This window comes from Anopheles marshallii, chromosome 3 (assembly GCF_943734725.1).
Source record: "Anopheles marshallii chromosome 3, idAnoMarsDA_429_01, whole genome shotgun sequence".
Lineage (NCBI taxonomy): Eukaryota > Metazoa > Arthropoda > Insecta > Diptera > Culicidae > Anopheles > Anopheles marshallii.
In genome coordinates this window covers 4,232,509-4,253,105 of record NC_071327.1, presented here as the reverse complement: position 1 = coordinate 4,253,105, position 20,597 = coordinate 4,232,509, and the positions used below count along the sequence as shown (strand labels likewise).

The following is a 20,597-nucleotide window of genomic DNA, read 5'->3' as shown; positions in this document are numbered from 1 at the left end:
TTTTGTATGTGTACAAAATGTGTCATTCTGTCGAACAACGCGCCGGTTGGAAAATCGATTTTTGCGGAGGATGTTTGCAAAATGTAGGCCCAAACCCCTTAATCATGCATCACATTGAACGCTCATCGGCAGCATCGTGGCGTTGGGGATGTTTGTAAAATGGTTTTATTTATTTCACTGCCATACATATTTTCAATTAAACAAACGCCCCAACACTCTCTTTGTTGCCTTTCGTACTATGCACATGGAACATGGGTGTCCTTGTGGGGGTTTGAAATAAATTACTTCAACGGTAACAAGACTTGAAAAACAACACGGTACGTACGCATAGTTTATAACCGGCAAGACGAAGAGTCTTTATTGGTTTATTTCCAATGGCGAAAAAGTGGAAGATTTATTTTTAAATCTCATCCCTTATCGATTTTGTCGAACTCGAAGAGATAATTTTAGGCATCTCTTGGTGGATCGATTGACTAGTTTTAGCGATACTATTGTTAGAGCATTGAACCCCATGTCCAACAGGGTACTTTTCCTGTTGTAAGTAATTTTCCTGTTGACACAATTTATCCCCGACAGGGAGCAGGGAGTGTGGTGAACGGTCATTAATTATAAGTTTAATTGAATCAATCTGCAACTTTGCAATGCATGCATTCCGGGAGTGCTTAGAATGCAATTAGGTTACACTTGTTGGTGAGGGAATGGGTATGGAATTGGTTGGAAGTGTAATCGCACACAATTATCGTCACAATCGAACCGGTCAAGCAGTTTACACAAATTGATCACTTCAACAAAGACATTGGTATCATTCTTCAAGCTAAGGAGCTGAAATTGCAGCCCAGTGATTTATGAGTGCAGGTAAGATTCTTCCTTCAGACATCTTTAGTTATTTATTGTATGCTCCACCGCACTTGAATCAATAGCAATCCCTGTAGCATCTTCGTGATAAGACACAATCCTTCTGCTTCTCTTCTTACTGCTTCCTTTCGGGTTAAGATTCATGGGTGACATAATGGGTTAAATGTGGCCGATTAGTGTTGTTCGTGATCGCTGAGCTCCAAAACTAATATTTAGCATTGGTACAGAAACGTGTCATAATTCACAGCTAGTTCGTTAACAAGCATAAAGCACAATAAATCGTGCGTTGCTTCGCATCGACCGATAACGGATAACCGTGCGTGGTGCTGGTTGGCGCACAAGTTAACGGAACCCTCGGAACAGCCTCCCAAAACACACACCACCGATCTCAGGTAATGTCCGCGTTCATGCTTCCGAGAATCCACCAAACGCTAATAGTTTTACCGCGAGCGACGTCGGTTCCAGCGAACCGGACCACAATAGATGAGGCGAGACAAAAAAAACGCATCCACCAAACACGGGCCAAAACACACACAGGGGAGGCGTACGCATCACGCCGGGATGTAGGGAACTCTGGTTTCCACCCGCAAACAGACCGGCGGGTGGTGTTGCCCTATGGACAACCGGCTAAATGTCTAAACGAAGTAAAATTTATGGGCCAAACTGCGGGTCGTCCATAAATCAAGCGGGACCATCGCCGCAGTCGCAGACCGTGTGGTCAGGCTGCTTTTGCAAACTCCACGTTTTACCGCCAAAGGGAAGCCGTCTCCTATCGGTCTGCGTCTGGTGTTTTTTTTTATTCAGCTATTTGTATGTGGAACGCAAACCGGCAACCGAAGGGACTCCAAACCAATGTTTTGAACTCTACTGATGTGTGTTCCTGTTATTTTGGCTTACCCTTTAGACCGTATCACATCACTGACAAGGGTCGTCGAGGCGAAATCATACTGGGAATAGAGGGTTGGGGTTTCTTATCAAGCTGGCACGAAGATGCCAGAAGGTCGCTAAAGAAATTCGTCGTCACTCCTCGCTTCTTCTTGGTTCCCACCGAACGAAGGTTTCCATCAATTAAGCAGGAGGGATGTAGAAGACACTGTAAGACACCGTAGACAGCAAGGTTCAGTTTCATAGGTTCGAAGAAACAACGACAAAAAAGCGACATCACTTCAACTTCAATCTACCCAAGCCATCAGACGAATGCCAGCAAAAACGGTTTGGCGAAAATTGCCGCGGGATAACGAAAAAACACAGTTATCTTCATTACAAATTCGCGAACATTATCATGGATGAGTGCGGCACTCGGTCAGCCTTAACGTTGTCCCGAGGGCGAATTTTCACTTCACCACCGCGTGCTGGACCAGGAGAGGGCGACAGGTGCAGTATACGAAATGGTTTTTTTCTTTTTCTAATTTTTTGCTAGTGGCTGGACAGATTGCTATTTCTACTGATCTGTCGATCTTCAAGAGTGGAATTATCAGTAGAAATTACCGAGACTGAAGAGAATTAAGATGTAGTTAGCTATCAACATCCTAACGACACGATGATGTTAAGAGAAATAAAAAACATCTGATTTGACATTTGCAAATGTCACTTGACTTCCAGAAGGCATACCCGGTGACAGGGTAAGGCGTGTCTGACTATTGCTAGTAATTATTATTCACTGAATAATCAAGAACCCAACGTATGATGAGCTTTGAAATTTTGTGTATTTTACGGCACTAGTATTTTTTAAACTAGTCTCACAATAGTTCTACGACTCAATTATATTTTGCATTAATAGTGCTATTAACTGAAATTCAATCTAAATAGCAGATGCTCATTCAACACATTAAACCCATTAGGTACACTGTCAACGTAATTGATTTTAAACAACGTTTCATTAGAACCGCACGTTCCACGACATGGCCACCTCCATTTTACCGTCATCGCGCACACATAATGTTGGCGACCCAACATCAAGCATTATTTATGAATCATGGCCATGAATACGTTTCTATTTTTAATATGCAGCATCACTTACTTCCAATCGAACCGGACCAGTCGTCCCGTATTTCGACGCTTTACCATCAAACGTACCCCCGTGCCCCTGCGTGGTAATGCTTCCTTACCTTCGGTTTCCTCGCTAAAACAAACCATGATGCTTCCACTTCTTTCCCGGGCTGGTTCTCTAATCTCTACTTGTTTGTTCATTCATGGTCTTTTCCACGAGCTATCTCGCATCGTTCACCCCAATGGGGGTTTTGCTTTTTTCGTGTCGTTTCGTTCGAACCACCGACTGTCTGCTGTTTTCCATCCGCCTTTGATTGACAGCTTTAGCACGCGGATTGGTGTCAAATGTATGCGCCCCGCACGATGGACAAGATGCCGCGATCTTGACGCGATCGTTTCCACCGCCACGTACACAAGCATCGCACTATCAGTTTGGTCGTGATCGTCAAGAAACTGAACTTCTTTACCGCCGGGCATACATGCAGCCACGCGAGAAAACCACGAGAAGAATGTTGGATGGGCATTGATTGCAAAATTTCACTTTTCGCACATTGTCGTTGACCTGCGTCGTAGTTTCGGTTATCTTGGACCATTGGTGGTTTGCAAGAGGTGCAAGGTGGTCGCTTTCTGCCAACATCCTCTTCCGGATCCATTAGCCAAAGAGTGCCCCGGAGCGATACAACCCGGTAGAAAGTAAAGCGTGATCGTTGAGAAATGAAAGCAACCAACAAGTAAAGTAAAGGTACAAAGAAATTTGAGGGTTTGACGGGGGTTTTCCTAACAAATGGCCTGACCGGACATAATGTAATCGTAGCCATCTGACATATTCGTTCTTCGGAGTAATGATGATGACTGAGGTCAAAAATAACAACCAAAAAAAGAGAGACACAACTACATATCGAACATCAGATGTGTGCGTATGTTATCATTACATCAAAAATCCGAGGGGAAGAATTCATTTGAAAAGTAAATCTGGACACAAGAAATGCAAGAATAAAAGTCATAAATATTCGAACGTCAGTTCGATTCAAATTCACCAATCCCCGAGTGGGGGTGGTCTAAATAGATTCGGTAGCTTTTGTTGGTCGTTTAGTTTGCCCGTGTTTTTGTTTACTTAAATTTGAGCAATTTCTGTTCACCAGACCCTCACAATGTGGTTTGATTTGGTTGGGAATTTTGACCAAAAAAAAATCCTTCAACACACTCCACCTTTTTGTGTTTATTCAGGCTATAGCTCAGATCAGTTTCCGGTTTGATGAGTAGGAGATTTCTAATTCTCCATCTCAGTGCAAGTGCAAGTAGTCAAGAGCTGTGAAGAAAACAACGAAACCTCATGCCCGATTTTTCAGCAACAGTTTCCCGCTATATCGCACCGTCGTACTGGTGTCCATGATCTAAACACTAGACCACCCTGATTGGATGAGCTTTTGAAGTAGTTCGTTGATGGAAAAGAATGCACCCGACACAAGACAAACTGCAACAGGTCCGGGGGAGAGAGAGAGAGTTTTCAATTTCTTTACCGGTGCATTGAATCGTACTGATCAAAGAGAACCATACATCCGCTTCTACCTACAAACGTAACAATTTCCTTCCAGGTTCCGGTAAGCAACAATTTGCATTTAAATTGCATAGTTGAAAGGAATCTTCTTCTGATGAACACATTGGGAAATAGGATCTTTGCTTTGTGACGCTGTTGGGATGGGCATTCTCCGTGAGGCGGGTAAATTGTGCCATCAAAACGATAAACTATTTCCATTGTTCTTTCGCATAAAAATCATGCTAAAACTGCTTCCTAATGGAAGTTACAGATGACTTCCTTTTGTTACCGAAACACACAAACTGACGGATGTGGAGCATTATTCACATGATAAGAACGGTTCATTGAAAATTCGAAATATACGTCCAAGTCCTCGAATGTCTTCCCACAACAGTCTCATTCTGGGGGACGGTGATGATAATTTGTCTCAAGCAAAAAGGCAAAAATTAACCTCGAAAGCAGTTTGGAAATTCTGAAAACGTGCGGATAATTACGTCCCGGGCCAAACCACGCCGACCAACCGATCCGAACCGGATGTGTGTTTGTGCATGCGAGTATGCGGCAGAGGCAGACAATCTGTGAAAACAGATCGCTCATCGGTTTGCATCTGTGTACCGACAACGGCGAGAAACCTTTACCGAAACAAACCCCCAGTGCTCGCGCACTGACTTCATGACCCATTTCCCACCGGACCGATTACACGAATGTGTCTTGCGGGTCTCTTCTTTTCGCTCTGTTTCGTGGTGCGTGTCTGTCCGTCGAACGCACACAGAATGACAAACTGTCTCAGAAGCATGCCCCTTTAACATCACATTCTGCGAACCACAATTCCCTCCACAAGCGGTTTTTTTTTTGGCAAATTATGAAGGAATCTCGATGGCTGGCCAAAGTCAAAATCGTAATTTCGGAGGTATTTCTAGTGTCTCGGTTTAACTCGTTGCTTCACATCGTGCGTTTCGGGTCGCGATACCCGGGTTCCCACCGAAACGATTTTCGAAGGGCTAAGAATGGGAATATATTTTGAGGAAGAGTTTGGGGTTTGGCTCATTACAGCAAAAGCAAGAAATGATTTATAACAGACATGCGATCAAGTGTGTTCCAATTTTAGAAAACACATAGCCTACTACAAGAGTCAGACGTCTTAGATTTTTTGTTTAATTCTTTATTCTAATTTGTTGTTCGGAAATGAAACCCCAAACTTCACGATGATCCTTTAACAAACAGACGTGAGACGACCGATTGTGCCCTTACTGCAAACCTCACGTGCATTCTCATCGTCAACTGTTCCTCGCACCCAGGCGTAGTTCCATATGTGGCAGAGAATTTAAATTAAAATTTTCATCACTAAAACGAAGCGTCACAAAGCTTTAATTAAATCCTCACACACGGTGGGCAGCACTTGTGTTTGCGAACTCAATTAAAGTTTTTATCGCGCCCACCGTTTGCCGTTTTCAACTTTTTCCAACACGACACGGCGGCAGGAAACAAACTTCATTCCTGTAGCAAAATCATCACCCAAACACCAAAACGGGAGAAGTAAAAAAAATGGTGGCGAAAATTCACAAGTCATTTTCTATTAATCAAGCACGTTTTCGCTTTCGGGACGGTGTGTCGGGGTTTGCAATATCTGCCATGTTTGTTTAAACATTTTCAGGATTTAAACATCGCCGAGCGAAAATGCCCTCAAAATCCTTTTTTTGTTATTCCCGAATTGTTTATCATAACCGGATCCAGGTTTTCTCATTCTCGTCGCTTTACTAATCGATTAAAAAGCGATGAAAAACAGCTTCATAAACACCACCAAAACAAACACCAATTCGAACTGTTTGATTGAAGCGAAAACGAATCGATAAGTGGAATTTCTATGGTCCGCCATCCTGCCAAAGAAACACTCCCCGACGAACACACCTTAAGCGACATCTGTCGTATTCGATTCCGCGTGACACTCCCCTGATGGGAGAGCTTGTCTGTACCTATCCCGAGGAATGCTCGGTGGGAATCTTTACGAAATGTTTTACAGTGCCTGATATGCTGGTGCCATTATTATTAATCCTATTAATCAATCCAGGGCTGTTGATTTCTCCGCCGGGAGATGTTGGACGTGTGTTATGCCTGTTTTTTTCTATCTTAGATTTGTTGTGCATTCTCCCTTTACATGCAAATTAGACCGCAACGATTGGCAAAGAAAGTTGAGAAAAGAGAAACAGATTAGCACACTTCTCAGCTGGTCCATTTGATACGGGCAGTGTGTTTATGGGGCTGGCTTTTGTTGTTATGGAAGGTGAAACCGGGTGCTAATTGTTGATCGTACCTAGAGGAACTTGTAAATCTTGACCACCGTTTCCATTTACCTAAGGTGGAGGTTTAGATGCTGTTTAAAAAAAAAACGAAGCACAATATAGCACGATATGCAGTAGGCGATAGCTCTTTAAAACATCATAGCGTAATTCAGATATATTAAGCACATGAAAGCTGAGTATCCAAATTTCCAGTTTCCATCCAGTTTATCCCGAAGATGGCCCTAAGATTGCACGGGGGATCTGTTGGAAATCACCAATTGACGTTGGATTGCCATGTTGCAGGACGTATTTAGTGTGCCTTAATCGTACAGAACAAATCCGAGTTGTGGCATGCGATAAAAACGTCCAAAATTCCCAGGACTCAATTCTCACCCTGCAGAAAACAGAGATGATGTTTAACCTACATTTATCACGTACGATTTGGGGCAGTACGATACAAAAGATACGCGATAATCATACACCCATCGGTAACTGAACACCAACAAATCCATGCGTGTCGTGTGATGGATTTCCTAGATCGATAACTCCACCATTCTTGAAGATCTTAAACGATCGTAAAAAAAGAGAAAACCCCACACACGACCACAAAACCATACTACCACCCCGGCAGCAAATGGAGCATTAGTAAAATGCGCGATAAGATCCCATACCTTCACTTTGCACCGCAAAACATCCCAAAAGCCCATTCAAAACAATGGCATGATTGATTGTGGTACGATTTTAACCCGATGCCCAAGGGGAAATCGGGTCTACTACTGGTGCGGGTCGATCTGCACACTCGATAAACCTCGGCAAAGGCCAAGTTGCTATGCTTTCGGAAGGGGCATTGGAGTTTGTGATCACGCGAGGTAAACAAAAATATCGCTCCAAAACGGACCTTTAAAGGCAAGGTGGAAAACATAATCAGCATAACAAAGCCAAACAGTGCCTAAATGTTGGGGCCCGTTGATTCGAAAGGAGACGTGAGAAGAATTCTCGACCTCCATCATCTCCGCCATGGGATTAGGTGTGGCTTTTGTTGGGGGGATATGTAGAGAGAGAGGACGGTTTTATTGTCACATTATCGTTACGGCATAAATTCGTGCACGCCTTTCCTTGCTGTTATGGTTTTACTTTTTATTGTTATGTATGTTTCTTCAGCCCTTTCATGCTCGTTCTTCGACTTCGAAAGGTTTTATTTGGAATAATGCGATATATCACGCCTTTCATTTTCATTTTCCCCGAAGCGATTGTGAAAGCATATAAAATCTCAATCGTTAGACTACGATGCAATTACACAAATTAACCGCCGATTAGTGGCGTTTAGGTTGTTCCATATGGGATGTGGGATTAATTTAATGATAGGCATGGATTTAGCAATGGACTTATAGGAAAAGCTAGCATAGATTTCCCTCAAAATTGCACATGATCCAGCAAAGATTAAGGAGGATGTTCCCCATCGTTATGTCTCCGTACGTGAATCACATCTCATAAATCCACACAGTTTGTGCATAATTGAAAATTAATTACACTTTTTTTTTGCAATCCATTATGAAAAGGAAAATTGTCGTGCCCCTTCCGTGGGAGGAGACACACACGGATTCTCTTCCCGCAAAACGCACCGTATCTTGTGTCCGTTTAATCCGATTCATCTCGAGCGCTTTAATTTGCCGTAATGAAGTTGCTCAATTAACAATTATAATTATGTTAATTTTGATGCATAATCGCGAATTTCCTCCCCGTGGGCATGCATTGAATGCGTATCGCACTGCGCTGATTGTGGAACAATTTTCTCCTCAAACTATTTATCCCATCTCGCTCTCTCTCTCTCTATCTCTCTCTGTTTCAATGTCCTATTCCAGTTGCGTTACTTCCGCGTGGAGCTTTTGCAATGAATATTTCTGTTCCACTTATGCGTAAACATTCAACATCCCGACAATCGCATTTCGGGAGGGTTTGAATGATCGATTTAATCCAAAAACATTCGCTCCACTGGGCGGATGGAAAAGGTGCGGTGAAAACAGTAAAAGGTGATGAATAAATCATGATTAAATAATTGACTGTGTACTTCATCAGAGTACTACCGAACGTTCTGCTTCTATGAACTTCTTCGGTACAGAATTCCGCTGCACATACAAAGACTCTGTTTTCGTCTATTCAAAATATTAAACATACAACTAATAACTCCTCTATCAAGCTATCTATCCCAGATGCGGAAAAAATGCTATAATTTCCATCCCATCACACCGTAAACTTTTACCACTTGCAATATATCAACCCACTTTGAGATTGTATTAATTTTCTAAAGTTATAATTACACGATTTCGCTTCGTCCCTTTCCTGAAGGCTAAAGCACCTACGGTACGGTGTCGTTAGCCAACAACCGAATGATGCTCATAATTATGAGCACAAGTAAAAATGAATAGAAAAAAGACCGCATTGCACCGTCGTCTGAGAGGAGATAAAGAATTACTGCAAAGCGTACCGACCGTGCCAGTAACTGCCATGTACTGCAGTGTCTGGAAAAGTCTGCGATGAAAGCGAATTCTACACTCTTGACTGCACTCCTGCGTTGTTGCATTGATGCTGGGATTCTATTATCTATTTACCAAGTGGTTTTAGCTTAGTTGCAAAGGAAAACATGCTAAAGGAAGATTTATTAATGAAACGTTTAATGTGGTGAGCGTTAATAGGGGAAAAAAGTATATTGTAACAAGGAAATATTGAACGTAAAAAAATAAACATAAAAAGCATCACATCCGACACGCTAAAACACATAAAACACAAATTCCACACCAATACACGTCCGGTGTTTTAATCTCATATCAACAAATTTTTCGCTGCAGAATAATTCAATTATGCTCACGCCTCGAAGCTAAGAGCTGCAATCGAAATTGACATAAATCCACCACCATATGAAACCCGCAAACGAACGCGAATGGTAAAAATCAAGCAGAGCGTATAAACTGAAGTCCAAAATTGACTGTTCATTGCACTGGATTCATTGTCACGGCGGAAGCACTGGTGGCAACGGTGACTGACCAAAACCAACCGAATTGTCTCTGTTCATTTATTCATACCGTACTGTTGGCCAAACTCATTCGGACGTGTGTGCATGTTTGCCCCGTTTTTCCACAAAACTCAACCACCCCAAATAGCAGTGTGAGCAAACAAACTTTGCGATCGTATCTGATCGAATTAACCGCTGCATCCCCTATTCTGAGGAAGGGGGATGGAACGCAAGGACGAGAAAAGAAATGGCTGGGAAAGAGTTCCACATTTATCCAGTGCCAGTGGTACCAATTTGTCAATATGTTTGCTATTTTGGATGTCAGCAGCAGCTTCGGAAAATGTCATCCATTTTCCCAATAGAACAAACGCCAACAAATACGATACTCACACGCTTTCCACTTCCTTGTTGACATCCAGTGAGAACTGCATTCATTTTTCAACAACTTGTTACCCCCGAACGTTGTACTATCCATTCGACCACGATAAAGCCATGATGCAAAATGATGCCAATGTTTGAACATCATCAGACATATTTATAATCCATTCGCTGCGGGACAATCTTGGCTATTGGTTTGGTTATGAAAGTTGAAGTGTATTAGGTTGGCTGATAAGTTAAGCACGTTTTGAGGATGCGTTAGTAATGACTTACATTACATAATTTACATAAAATTTGTTCTAATCAAGCTTTTGCTTTCTTTGATTACTTTCGCTCTGCTCATAATAAACATTTTCAAGAAGGTCCCACCATACCATGCTTTATCAAATCTACTGATACTACTTTTACAAATAATGTCTCGGAACTTCACCACATACCTAATGGTAGTAAAAGAAAAGGAAACCAAATACTAACTAAATAGGCAGAAATAACAGACATTCGATGGAACGTCATCAAAAACTTGAACAGCGTCCCAGCCGAACGTTCATGTTCAACAAGAGATTCGGCGATCTCGTCGTCGCCATCATCATCGTCGTCGTTGGCAGCGATCCAGTTTCGTACCATTTCAAAATCCGGCTTTAAAGGTCGTCGAGAATCGTCGATGGAAAAGACAAATCAAATTATAGTCTCGAATGGTGAACAAACCCCCGGGGGAGGACCATCGAAAGAAGAGTGCCGGAATTAGGAACCGTTCCTAGCCGGTGTCGTTCAGTAGAGCAGTAGAAAATATTTTAGTAATACTCCCCCACAACCAACATGTTGCGTTCGAAGGGGAAGGTCCAAGGAAAGCTTGTCGGAGTCGGATTAAGTTTGCAGATTGCTCGGAAATTCTTTCCCTTTCTGCCTCTGCCTGTCCACACTCGCTGGACTGCTCGCGAATGTTGCTTGTCGGTAAGGTTGCGCCGGTGAAAATTTATAAACTCCTCCGACGAAACATTCCAGCGCTCTGTGGTTGACACGGTATCGCCAACGTCCTGAGCGTGAGATGGTGGTGAGGACTGTAGTGTGGTGATGGGGCTCTCCCTATCACGCGTGTATCGAATCGCGGACATATTTATTAAGAGAGAAATGTGTTTATGTTTGCCGTTTGGTTGGACCACCGATTTTCTATCCTTCCTCCTGAACTGATGTACGGCCATCTCGCAAGTGCTGATTTATTCTGCTGTTTATTTTTTCCTCGCGATCTCCGAAACACATTCCCTGGCCCTGGCGGGCACACGATTTAAGTCGAACATTTTGTTCCTTCTTTCTGCTGGTGTTGACCCCGCTGGACCCCGGCCGGTGTGGTTTGTTTTGCTTGCCGGCACTCCGACACATCCAAAATATCCGTGTAAAATTCGTGACCTACCACGGTTCTATCAACAGGGGAAAAGACGGAGAAGGGATATAACCGTACGAAGTACACTGCTGCTTTTGCAGCAAACAGAAGAGGTGAAACTTGCTGGTGATCTTAACCTTTCGCAACATTTCGTCGTATGTCCACACCAGTGGAGGTAAAGTGAGAAATATTTTATGCTTCTCTTGTTGATGCCGTAGGCTGATTTATTTCCTAGCCCGTCACATTGCGGGAGACGGAATGTCCTGTTAGTGTGCGGGTGATGGGCGAAGTGTCATTGAACTAACGAGGATTTCGCTTCAGTGATCATCGCACCACAGCCGGAGTGTGGTTTAATACAGCCAATATGTTCAAGGCTACTTCATCCCGAACACGATCGGTTTGCTTGCTAGATGGGTCGTTCCAGGCGCCCGGGATACGATCGATACGAGACGGCGGCAACGTACCCCATCTTCCCGGACCGTTTCGATCAAACACCTCGGACATGTGGTTTCGTAATTTTCACTTTCTCACGCAATTTCTCATCCCCCCCGGAGTAGTCCGTGTGCAGGGCAAGAAACGAGATTTATCGCATAATTTGATTTAAATTACACTACCCAATACTCGTTGCCGACTGCGGGACTGTTAAGCTACGAGGCTACTCCAATAGGCGAGCCCTTTTGCATAGCCACGGTCTCAAATAGACGCACAGACATTTTAACTGGACACGATGTGCAACTCTGGCCGTACACCAACTGCTCGATAGAGAGATCGCTGACTCTCGCTGCCAATTACGATGGCCGCAAGCGTTTTGATTAGCATCCCTCAGCACTGCTCAGGTTGCACTGCTCCCGACAGCACCACACGACACAAGCTTACTTTTTACCGGTGCAAATTGATCCCACGAGTGCGGTGGTGAGCCGCAACAGTCTCGGGAAAACGGAAGCTAGAGTGCCGAGCTGCACATACAGCTAGCAAATCTGGCCGCCGGGTAATAAAACTTCAATTGCCACCTCCTTCGCTCACTGGTCGGTGTATTGGCGCGGTGCAATCGAAGCAACTCAACGCGATCGAACACGGCGACAAAAAAGCTGCACCGGGCTTTAATTAAAAGGCAACAACGCCATGCAAAAAAGCCGACAACAGCGGGTAACCGACCGGAGGGGCTTTGGCGATAAAAATTAACGGGAGGGAGGGTTAAGCTTATGGTGGAGCTTAATGGCGTCTTACAAGGATGCGGGAACGTCGCTATCGAAGCTGTTAACGAAACCGATGGCTTCATCGGTATTTGCACCTACGGGCAACGCCAAGTTTGCAATATTTCATGTCACATTTAATACAGCACGGCGACATTGTTTGATGAAATTGGTAATGCAGTCTTAGGGGGTAATAAAAATGATCTGGGCGTCATAAGCACAGATCCCGAGGACGATAGTTGATTTATTATTATTCATGTATGCACTCGACCATCAATCCCGGACGTGCAGTCCTAATGGAATGATTTATGTTATCGCATATTAATATGCTATCCAATCAGAACTGCCTAATTCCCTGTCAGGGCACCCGTACCTCCCAACACACAAAAACACTACCATGCTCCGAAGGACATCCAAAGAGGCCACAATGCTGCTAGACTCGAGCCATCTTCGGATCTACCTGCGCTAGTCTCGAGTGCTTCGTCTCGTTATTATTGGCATCGTCGTTACTTGAAGTAGTGAAAGTGTCATCGATTGAATATTGATAAGTACTTCGATTTCCGTCCATAATTGATAACTCCTCGGGCAGATTTCTTGTCCATCCGATGGTTCACCAGCATCCTAGAAGCGGCATCAACTGGTAGCATGGGGCTACTATTCATAGCGGAACCGGTTCCCACTGTGGAAGATGTCAGGAGTGATAAATTGGAGATTGATTTCCATTTCAACGGAACGAGCAAGTCGTTACCTTTCACTCGGACTAGCCTTGGGTCATTTCAGCACCCACACTACGTCCACCAACGGTTTTAATCCAACTGGATGACGTTCTGAATGGTTCCGGGAATTATACGACGTCAGTCTCCGGTCCAAGTGCATTACACTCAGCATTAGATCCATGTTAGTTTACTTAGAGTGTACGGTGTTGCTGGGTAATTATCGCCCTTGAGCTTGGCTATTCCCTTTCAAGATACTCTCAGAGGTTTCGGACGTACTTCAATGGAGATGAGTAACGATAGTAAATATTAAAACGATTGCTACTCACTTCAATACGGTTCTACGTAATCCTACTTTCCTAGGGGTGAATTCATCGCCATAAATCCAGCAAGGATAGATAACGATTACAGGCGCTTATGACAAAAGAGAGTTCGCTCGAGGATTATTTCATATAACATATTTTCTGCATTAAAGGGAATGTTAAAAAATCTCACCACACAAAGCAATCCAGCATTTATAAAAGCATTCAAAATCAATAGACTGATATGGAGCGAGCATTTAGAATGTCTCCCAAAGGTTAGAAAAGAGGAAAGGTTCTCATTTATTCCGGCATGTTATCCACTTCGCCTACCATTGAACTAATGATTGCAGATGCTTCCTAATGCAGTTAATGTTTTAATACTTCTTCCCGTATAGTTTATGGAGGCAAACATGAAGATGCAAAAATGGGAGGGATGAGTTCTTAATGTGTATGTTTGCCAATAGCCAGGAGCGAGGTAAAACTTTTCCAGGAACAGTAAAGAAACAGGATACACTGCACTTTATACATTAATTTTGCAGACAACACTCTGCATGTCAGCTAAATGAACGCAATGATTGCAAACAGGTTCGGTTCAGGATATCAGGGCGAGTAGGAAAGGATTGAATGTTTCGGAAAAATATTAAAAGCCGGCTTTTTTCAAAGCATTCCGATCGATTTATAGTTATCCTTTGTGTTCACATCAGTATGCATGTCACACCAGTGCTTCTCCCTACCGTTGCACCAAATCTCTTCTGAAGCGAAGTTTCGAACCATGTTTTAAATATTCACAAACATTCTAAAGCCATGTGCATGCCACTATCAAAGGAATGTGTAATTTTAATTGGTTTTAAGTGTAACCAACACAGGTTTAAAAGCTAAGGCTGTAAATGGGCAGGATGATACCCATAATGCAACGCTTATTTTCTACTAAATGTACGAAATTAGTGTGGATGATTGTTTGTTGTGGTCAATCAAAGTGAAGATACTTCTAATGGATCACCCCCCCCACACACACACACGCACACACACACATTTGATTGCTCTAATCCTTCCGTCCGTCAGTCACGCCGGTTTGCGTTTCGTAGAATGTTTCGAGTGCAAACGTCGGAATGCATTCCGAGTTCTACGTCAAATGATTGCGTAGAGCGGGTGGGCAGCATCCGGAACTGTTTCGTCTAGACGTTCGTCATCCTTGGAGTTTGGTGTGTAGTGAGCAGATCGTCATGGCCAGCACACAAAGGCATCTTCACTGAGCTTCTCGGTAAATTCATGAACAAAACAGTACCATCCGAACCGACGTTGATGAATGCACATGCAGGAAGGCAGTTGGAGATTTTGTGTACAAGCCCACATAAAACGGAAGTTTCACCCGTGTCGAGCGCTTCAAAGACACTCTGCTTCCTGTGGCGGAAGTAATTTAATCCCTCACTACCTCCTACTTCCGCTTGTGCGCAAGGTAGATGTTTGTGGTAAATATTGGTCGTGAAAATGGAAACGAAGCCACTAACCCACTGGCACAATGCTATCATGGAGAAAAGCTCCTTCAACAAGGCTCAAGGCGTAAACTATATGGCGAGGATCCCGTTTGCGGCCGCCAATGCCTTCCGTATTGATTCGTATAATTAACATAATGAAATGAAATGTTAGTCGGTTTGATTGCTATGTCATGCGTCGTTGATGCATCATCGAATCAACGGAATGCCTGGAGGATGTGGGCGCAGGTGCCATACCAAGGTTCATCGACACACAAGCTCCCACAGCCCGGATGATGATGATGTTGATGTTGATGGAATTTCGGTTCCCGGGGGCGGGTGTATTTGTTTGGAATTCGATGGTTAGATTAAACTGGGTGGGTTTCACTTACCGTAGAACCAGCATTTTGCTTCACCAAAACGTGGCCTCAAGTAGGTATCACTGCTGTCCGGCAGATTGTCCAGGATGGCCGCAACGCCCGCAAAAACCAGCGGGACACCCCACGCGTACACCTCGTAGATCCGAAGCCGGCAGATTTCCTGGCTTTTCTCCAGCGATGTCGGCCGTAGATCACTGTGAACGGGAAGAGAGAGAGAGAGGCAGGAAAATATTATAAATACCGGACTATAACACTGACCATCGCCCGGTCTGTCAGATTTCTGTATCATTCCACGCAAAGTTGGCAACACACAAACTGAGACTGCTGGAAAATCGACGTGGAAAAGATAAATAAAGAGACATGCATGCATGAATAAATAAATAGTTTTACCGGGTGCAACACACTCACACCCATATGCCTTTTGCAGTACCGTATCATCGACAACATCATGACGGTAATGCTGCATCAGCGTTTGGCACACTCGACGGGTAGGATATACCGGATTCCGGCACTGATGCCACCAGACTGCGCCAATGTCTGCGTATGCGGAAAATGAAGCTCTTCCGGATAGACAGTGAGCAGAAAGTGGAAATGAGATCAGTAAATGAAGTGCTAACAGCAACGCTGCCAAATGAATGAGTTGCTATACTGACGTCTGTGTCGCAGGATAGGTCAGAGGTGTTGCAAGAACGTCCAAGGAAATGGCCGAGTGAGCTTTAAGTGCCTGTGCTTCATTGTACAAATTGGTAGACGATAGAGTTAGCGAAATAAATTCTTGGATTGAGTTCTTGGGAACTAGCTCGTCGCAGTGTGGTCAACATCTAAAGAGACACTTTGTAACGCATTTGTAGTTCCAGAACTATGTATTTTAAAAGCCAAAATTATCTTCAAACACTAACCTTTGAGAAAGCTGATTTATGAAGAGAATGTCCCAAAATATAGACTCACCGAGCATGCTTAATCAACCGGCCAAATCAGGAAGCCACAAATGATGGTAAGTATGCAGAGGACCATGCTCTAACCTGAACCAAAATCGCAACGATGCAGAACGATACAAACATGCCACCAACATGGACAGCGAAGTAAATATTTAATTTTGCTTTTAGACCATTCCGATGGAGTAGCTACAAATGTTTTATGAAGTCTGAGGAGTGCTTTAAGTGCGGAGAGAAGCAAAAACACTGATCATCTTGTTATACGTTCTCATCATCGTTCGATTTGCGTCGAGAGACAGTGAATTTCGGTTCCGAAAATATACAATTTCCAAAAAAAACCCGAAAAAGCTTGCCGCTTCATTTTGAAGGAAAACTATGGGCATTGAAAGGAATGTCTACAAGGACGACGAATCAACCAGAAGAGGAACCAGAGAGGAACAAAAAATCCCGACCAACCTGAAACGATATCGTCTGTATGATTTATTCAAATGTTGTGCTTCCCAATATCACACATCCGTTTTTTTTTTGGTAGATTTAGCTGAGGTCGTCCCGTGCTGGGGGGAAGTTATCGGGTGACACTGAACCATACTTCTTTTTGCCATTTTTTCGCTTGAGTTTGTGTAGCTGATAAGGAGTGTTTTTTCAAGATGTTACCTATTCCCGACATCTTCTCACCCGGTTGTCGTATATGAAGCGATTGCGCTTTAGGCATCTCATCCGAGTAAACTAGTAACGTTGTTATCTCGTATTCGTACGACTTTTTTCATTCTTTCTATTTCAGCAGGACCGAGACGCCCTTGGGATGTTATGAATTGCATTTCACTACGTTTTGGGAAGCTTTGATTTCCGGTTCCTTCTTCACGGTTAGTCTAATAGGGGGTTTTGCAAGCAGTTGTGCAGCGTTGAAGTGCTACATCGTCTGAACCATACGTAAGCTCGAGAGGACGCATCCTTCTACACAGTTAGCTTTCCATAAGAGCTCCTCGTAAAAAAAGTTTCGTGACCGGTGGTCTCTGTTGAGTTGCGCGGCGAGTTGATATGGGACGAAATTTATGAAAATTTATGATCGAACAGCGCGGGACGACACCCGGAAATGGAGCACGGTGCCCTCTTGGACATGGGTTTTCTGACCGAAAAATGTGAAAATGTAGCCTTTCTCCCAGCCACCCTTCCCTTATCCACCTTCCCACAGAGAGAATACTGAACCTTTTCGTTGGGTTCAATATGCGAGTGAAGATTGTGTTTTATTAGAAATTCGGCACCGTTTGGATGTATGATTTATGGACAGCACGTGAGCTTCTAGCCCGGGAAAGTCACACGGCACGGGTTCGATGCTGAAGAGCTACGTTGCACTTTGACCAGCTGAGCGCACGTGATAAAAGTCAAACACAACAGCACTGCGTAATGAAGTTTCTTGGCAAGATGTTCCCTAAAAGTCATGCAAGAAAAGATACGAACCGACGACAATAGCATGAAGACACATTCAACAGAGAATGTCTTTCGTATCATTAATCATTCCTGCATGATGTTATCTTGCAAGCACCGGCGAAGAAAGGCAGCAAATCGCTAGGGAACCGTACAGATTTGCATATCAATCGATAAATTGATGCACTAATTGTGTGCAGTATACTACACTCCACACTTTCGCAGGAAATTATACCGGATATTGAATTCTAACCTCACAAAGCGCATAGCTCCCGGAAATGAATTAGAAACCGACGGTATTCTCATCAAAAGACGCTCATTTAATGCATACAATCACCAGGGACAGACGAGACAACGCTTTCGCATCAGGGTTCTGAACTATCCAAGGCCATACTGTCGCCAACATGCTTCGATTCGAGAATCGGCCGCGATCATTGCACCGTACCGCCGTTCGTTCGGTTTCGATGTTCACACGCCAAAGTGTGTTGACAGTGCGCACGGAAGAGTTATGCGGTGTGAAATTACGAAATTTTTATTGCACGTTACGAAACATCGAACCGAGCCGAGAAATCGATAGAATGACACTTTTCTTTCGCCGGAACGATTACTCCACCAAATGGTCTGTTCATTGGGCCGATAAATTCTACCGCGTGGCGAAAGGAAGGAAAGAACGATGGGCTTACCTTGGCATATCGCAAATTACGAGAGCTCGTGAGGTGGAATTCGATCGCCTAGCAAACGAATCACGTCAACACGGCGTCGATGAGGTGCTAAACAACAAATGACTTAAGGAACGGATATTGGTAAAGGTTTCAAAGGAAGGAGACAGCTAGTTACAGCAACTGAGCACTACAAGCGAGTGCTAATCTAAATGTCAAAATTAATAACTAATGAACAACTTTATTATAAATATTTACACTACATTAGAGTAGTTTGATTAGCCTATGACAACTCTAATAGCTTTAATGGTGCTAAAGATACTGGAACACTGATGTTACGGAATAGAACACTACTTAACGCTGTTCTGGTAAACACTGTCCTCAGTAACAAATTGCATACCTTGCATCTAATCATCAAACGGGACAAAAGGCAACTGCATTAACGCTTTTAATTGCCACAATCAAATCTACCACCGTAGGACAAAACCAACGGCAATCAATCACAAGTTTGCCGTAGTTCCGTCTCACTGTCGCAACAATGAAGATTGACTTTCAACACTTTCTGGTGTGCTACCAGTCATTTGGGACCATTTGGCAAGTGTCGTCCATGCGCCACCATCGAGTCCAGGATTATGGAAGAAAACCTTACTTTTCTGGTCCAATAAACACTCTACTCATTCATCCGTGGTGTCATTTTAACGAGACATTTCTTCATTCCGTACGACACTATTAGCGAGTGGGGGGGGGGGGGGGAACACGGTACGGAAGAGTTGGCTCAAATTACTTGTAACAACTTCCAACCAACAAGTAGCGAGTCAATCCTGTTCTGATGGGGCAGTGAAATGGATCACGTTGTAGGTTGTTCTGTCGTGGGATGTTGTTGATGGTGATGATGATGATGTATTTCATTCCCTTGGAACGGAAAAGCCAGCCAACTGTACTTGCAGCATACCCAGTTCTTAAGTAAACGAATTAATTAATTTAAATTTCCCCGGCACAGTTCACGCCTGTGTGTATTTACTCACGAAACAGATTCTCTAATTGTCGCGCTATTCTCTGTCACGAACGGTGAGGGTGGAGGCGTGTGGTTGACAAGCACAGACAGGACCGACCAGACTTCCTACCCTGCGATAGATGCCATGCTTGTGCAGCACAGGTTTATTGTTGGAAGGGCGAAAAGAAATCCCTTTCCCACTTCACGGCCAAAAACTTCTACCCTGCAAGGTGGTGTGAAGGCATCCCGATGCTCGACGCTCAATAGAACACCGGGAAAGAAAACTATTGCCCCAACGTGGCTGGATTTTGCCCGCGGCCCCTAAACACCAAGAGGAACGGGTCGAGTTTTATCAATTAAAACATTTTAAAATTGTACAAGTTTTAATTAAAAGCGAAAACAGTCTTCACGCGACTCGAACGGCCAAGACCATCGGCACAAGTGCTTTATTTCCCGGCGCAGTGTGCACTGCTCGTCGAGTAGATCGTTACAGTCACCGATTTTCCGTGGCAATGTCTCTAGCGTTCAGTTTTATTTCTGCCTGTTAAAACTTATCCTTTTGCAGTACACAACACAAACCGTTGCAACTGCAGCTCCATGCATAAAGTCAGACATTACAGCGATTGTACGGGGGAGACTTTTTCTTTGGGTTGGGCCTGTTGTGCTCCTGGTAACCCACGGCATGTAAACAAGAGCCCTGGGTGTAGGGGAATTTGCTATCTTTGATTCTCTTTACATTCGACCAAACTTCTTGCATGTTAGACATTTCGGATAGTTATGCGGATATTGTGCAGCCATCCGACAATCGCAACAGAAAATGTCCGCGACAAACACAATTCCGTACAAAAGTTATTTTCATACACAAAAGAATGCTAGTGTCCATGTCCAAATAGTTGAGAGAAGGGAAAAAATACAAGCGGTCCAGCATGGGAATGTGGTGCATTTATGGAAAAAAGTTTCCAAAGTTTCGCAACAGACAAGCACGTGCAGAATAAACAACAAAACGAAAACAAACCAGAAGGATGTATTTTTTTTCTGATTTGTGTAAATACGGCGTTGATCAGAAGCGGTACATTTCGCTTAAAAATCTACAGTTAA

At 43.6% G+C, this 20,597-nt stretch overlaps 1 protein-coding gene across 1 annotated transcript in view; it reads right to left on the bottom strand.

Moving 5' to 3' along the window:
* LOC128711271 (probable G-protein coupled receptor Mth-like 1) overlaps positions 1-20,597 on the bottom strand; it is a 137,585-nt gene that overhangs the window by 11,294 nt on the left and 105,694 nt on the right. Inside the window, exon 4 of the mRNA XM_053806139.1 lies at positions 15,499-15,680. Within this exon, the coding sequence (XP_053662114.1) occupies positions 15,499-15,680 (182 nt within the window). The remainder of the gene's footprint in view (positions 1-15,498; positions 15,681-20,597) is intronic.